The sequence below is a fragment of the Denticeps clupeoides genome, chromosome 7 (genome assembly GCF_900700375.1).
Source record: "Denticeps clupeoides chromosome 7, fDenClu1.1, whole genome shotgun sequence".
Taxonomy (NCBI): domain Eukaryota; kingdom Metazoa; phylum Chordata; class Actinopteri; order Clupeiformes; family Denticipitidae; genus Denticeps; species Denticeps clupeoides.
Genome location: NC_041713.1, coordinates 11,960,747 through 11,963,955, shown reverse-complemented (window position 1 = coordinate 11,963,955; position 3,209 = coordinate 11,960,747). Strand labels below are relative to the sequence as shown.

Below are 3,209 nucleotides of genomic sequence, written 5' to 3'. Positions count from 1 at the left end.
GCACGTGCAGGCCCTCCCACTGCATGTCCTTGGTGCCAATGTGGGGGCTTCGCCTGACCATCCGGCCAGCCCCTTCAGTGTCCGTTGGGACAAGAAGGCCCTCTTCTTGTCTGTCCCATCTGGGCCCTCATGCCTTCCAGGGGGCTCTGTGGTGCTCCACCCTTCTGGAGATGGACGCAGGCCAATGCCTGGCCTGCCCTTCTTACCGGCTATCGGAGGACTCAGTTCCGTCGCTTCCCCACCCACCCTTCTCTCAGGAGGAGCCCCCAACCTGGACTTAGGGGTACCTTGGGGCTCATCCACCTCATCTTAGACCAGTGCAGTTGGGTCAGGAGCTTCCTCCCTGTGGTTTGGCTCCGCTGCTGCGTCGCCATCTGGTGGACATAAAGAGGGGAGGTGGGGGTGACATACAGACACCAGAGATACACACACACACACACACACACACACAGACAGAGACAGAAAAAAGAGAGGGTCGTCTGGTTCCCTCTCGGGGCTCTCTGGGACCTCCTCAGGGGGCACAGCCAGGATCATGGGAGGCGCGACCCTCTCACCGCCCGCCAGTGCTGTGTCTTCTAGCACCGGATCCTGACTGGCATTGGGTGTGGTGGTGGGGCAGGGTTTGATCGCTGGCTCAGGATCTGGCTGATCAAACTCCGCCCTCAGTCTCTCCAGGAAGTCCCGAAAACTCATCCTGTCTGTCTCGCCCTGCTGCCAAAGTACACGCCACATGATGTTAAAAAAGACTGGCATGTACCTTATGCTCCCGAGAAGGGTCCTGGGACCATGGGTACTTCACACCGGGCGCTGGAGGCGTTGCTGAAGATGGTGGTGGGTGTGTGGTGTGGAGGGTGGTGGACGTCCTCTACAGCAGGTGTGGGCGCTGGTGTTGCACTGCCGTTCAGCTGGGGAACGTCTGGGCAGAGGGAAGGCATGTCCACGACTGGAGCTGGAGAGGCGGATTCCCTGCGAGGCAGTCCCAGCAGCGCAGTTGCTGGTTGTCGACTTCCGTCGCCCTCTTCCACCAGCTTACCCCCACATCGCCATCTTCCTCCTTGCTGTTCCATGCTCTCTCGTGGTCCTCACACCACTGGAAGTGATGCGGGTCCCCACAGACCTTGTGACGATCGTGGACGGGCGCGATGGGCGGAGCCATCCTGGCACCGACCGCCCAACTCGCGTCATCACCGCTTTTGTCGTCGTCCATGTCTTCCCAGTCCACGTGGAGCCTTGCCAGCAGAGCACAGAGTTCTTGGCCTGGCACGGCAAAGATCATGGGGGTCGTATCCGGTACCAGCGCGTCTCGCCATGGATCTCCCTGACCCCACAGGCGACCATCCAGTGCTCCCCGCTGGCGTTCTTCTCCTTCTTCCTCTGCTTTTAGTTTCTGCGCTTTCGGTAGGAGCGGCGGCATTCTGTCACGTCGGCGAGCTGACGGGGGATGGAAGCGCAGAGGCGGTACATTATGGGAAACAAGGATTCAAGTTTGTGTGCTTTGTTTTATTTACACATCGATAATTTCCATGCAGAATAAATAAAGTAACATATATATATATGAAACTTGAATATATATATTCCCCATGGGAAATGAACAAGTTTCCATAGTGTGCCAAGTCCTGTGAGTGGGCACTGCATACTTGTCTGGCTTCAAGTTGCTGCCACAGAAGCATACTTTTTAAGATGATGCATAGCCCTCCCTGACCGTATCACCAGAAGTGTTTCCAATTCTGTCAGTGAATATCCCATGTGACCACTGACTTAATTAGCTACTGAAAAAAGACATGTATTACTAAAATTCTATGAGATGCCCTTCTTCTTTTTATCAATCTCCAAGACATGAGGCGCTTATTGCACAGCCTCCTGGCTCTATTCTTTCCTTTTCTTTCATTCACACTGCTTGATTAACAAGTAAATAATGAATCATTCAGCCCTGGTTTTGAGTTTGCATTCCTGACAATGCACACCATGGCTAACAGATGACTTTCATTTAGCGATGGGTTACGTTCAGGTCAGGAAAATGGAAATGACAGCGTTAATGGACAGACACACTCAGACAGGAAATGCGACTGGCTGAATGGTCTGTTTAACAGTTATGGGCGTCACGCTAATAAAGCCTGAATTGTGATCGGCACCAGACATGACCCTGATGTCACGTACATTAACTGTATGTGTGTGGCTGCGTGTCCATTTGTGGAAACAGATGTATCAGTCTGAAAAGTCACTTTCTGTCTCTTTCTGTCCTCACCTTCAAACAACTCTATGGCTAATGCAAAAAAAGTAGATACTTATTCTGGAAGTGGGTATATAGTCTCACATCTTAAAGAGACCACAGACTCACAAAGCAATTAGTCCAATGGGTTTTAAAATAAATGACAAACATTAATTGTATAATGGTCCATTGTATGGTAAGTGTCACGACTACGGACTTACGGGGGAAGGAAGCGCAGAGGTGTGACATGCTGGGAAGGGTTTTTATTTATAAATAAACAACAAATAAACATAAACGCGGCTCGGTGCCCGAAAACGATTTAACTTAAATGAAGAACATAAACAAACCCGCAGGCGTGTGGTCAAGTTCAAGTTCACTACCATTCACCAGAGTTCACGAAAATGCCGGAGATTCTGAAGGGGCGGAAATCTCCGGGTTTTAAGCATTGTCAGGATTGGCCACCGGTGATTAGCCCAGCTGCAGTCAATCCCGACAGAAAGAGTTATGGTAATCAGTGTGCTGATATTATATATTATTTATGCTGATATTATTTATGACTTTCATAATATGTTATAAAAAAACAAAACACATTATTATGCATCACATATTAAAATGGAATATAAATTATAAACAATATTAAGTTAAGTTTGTGTGAGTATAAAAATATAACGGAGAAGGTAAACAGCCAGTACCCATGTGCGAGACTGAGATCCACAGTGGTTGGAGCCATTTATGCTTAACCCTGCACTTAGCAACAGCACATGGCGGTTGCTGCCTCTTCAGTAATCATTACCATGGCAACCTACCCATAACAATTTCCTTCTCCTAAGAACGCAAAGCCAAAAAGTAGTGAGAATGAGTTTTTAATGATGTTGATGAGAACTGTGAATTGATAAATTACAGCTGGACATTTTTTTTTTATCTTGGCTCACATCAATAATATTGTCTATACTAGAATCAGAGTTACAGACATTTTGACTACAATATTTGTTCAATTAAA

The 3,209-nt window shown here is 48.5% G+C and overlaps 1 protein-coding gene across 1 annotated transcript; it reads right to left on the bottom strand.

The window, feature by feature from the left end:
• Window positions 1-309: 309 nt before the first annotated feature.
• Window positions 310-2,909, bottom strand: LOC114793820 (uncharacterized). Its single transcript, XM_028985949.1, has 4 exons — window positions 2,902-2,909; window positions 923-1,431; window positions 555-711; window positions 310-374 (listed from the first exon to the last, which is right to left on the bottom strand). The coding sequence occupies exons 1-4, from the start codon at window positions 2,903-2,905 to the stop codon at window positions 310-312; spliced, it is 735 nt and encodes a 244-aa protein (XP_028841782.1). The 5' UTR covers window positions 2,906-2,909.
• Window positions 2,910-3,209: the final 300 nt, after the last annotated feature.

Bases quoted from the DNA above. Each gene is read 5' to 3' on its own strand.
- LOC114793820 (XM_028985949.1), bottom strand. The intron at 712-922 runs GCCCAGACGTTC...GTACTTTGGCAG, and splicing joins CGTGGACATGCCTTCCCTCT to CAGGGCGAGACAGACAGGAT. The intron at 375-554 runs GTGAGAGGGTCG...TATGTCCACCAG, and splicing joins AGACACAGCACTGGCGGGCG to ATGGCGACGCAGCAGCGGAG.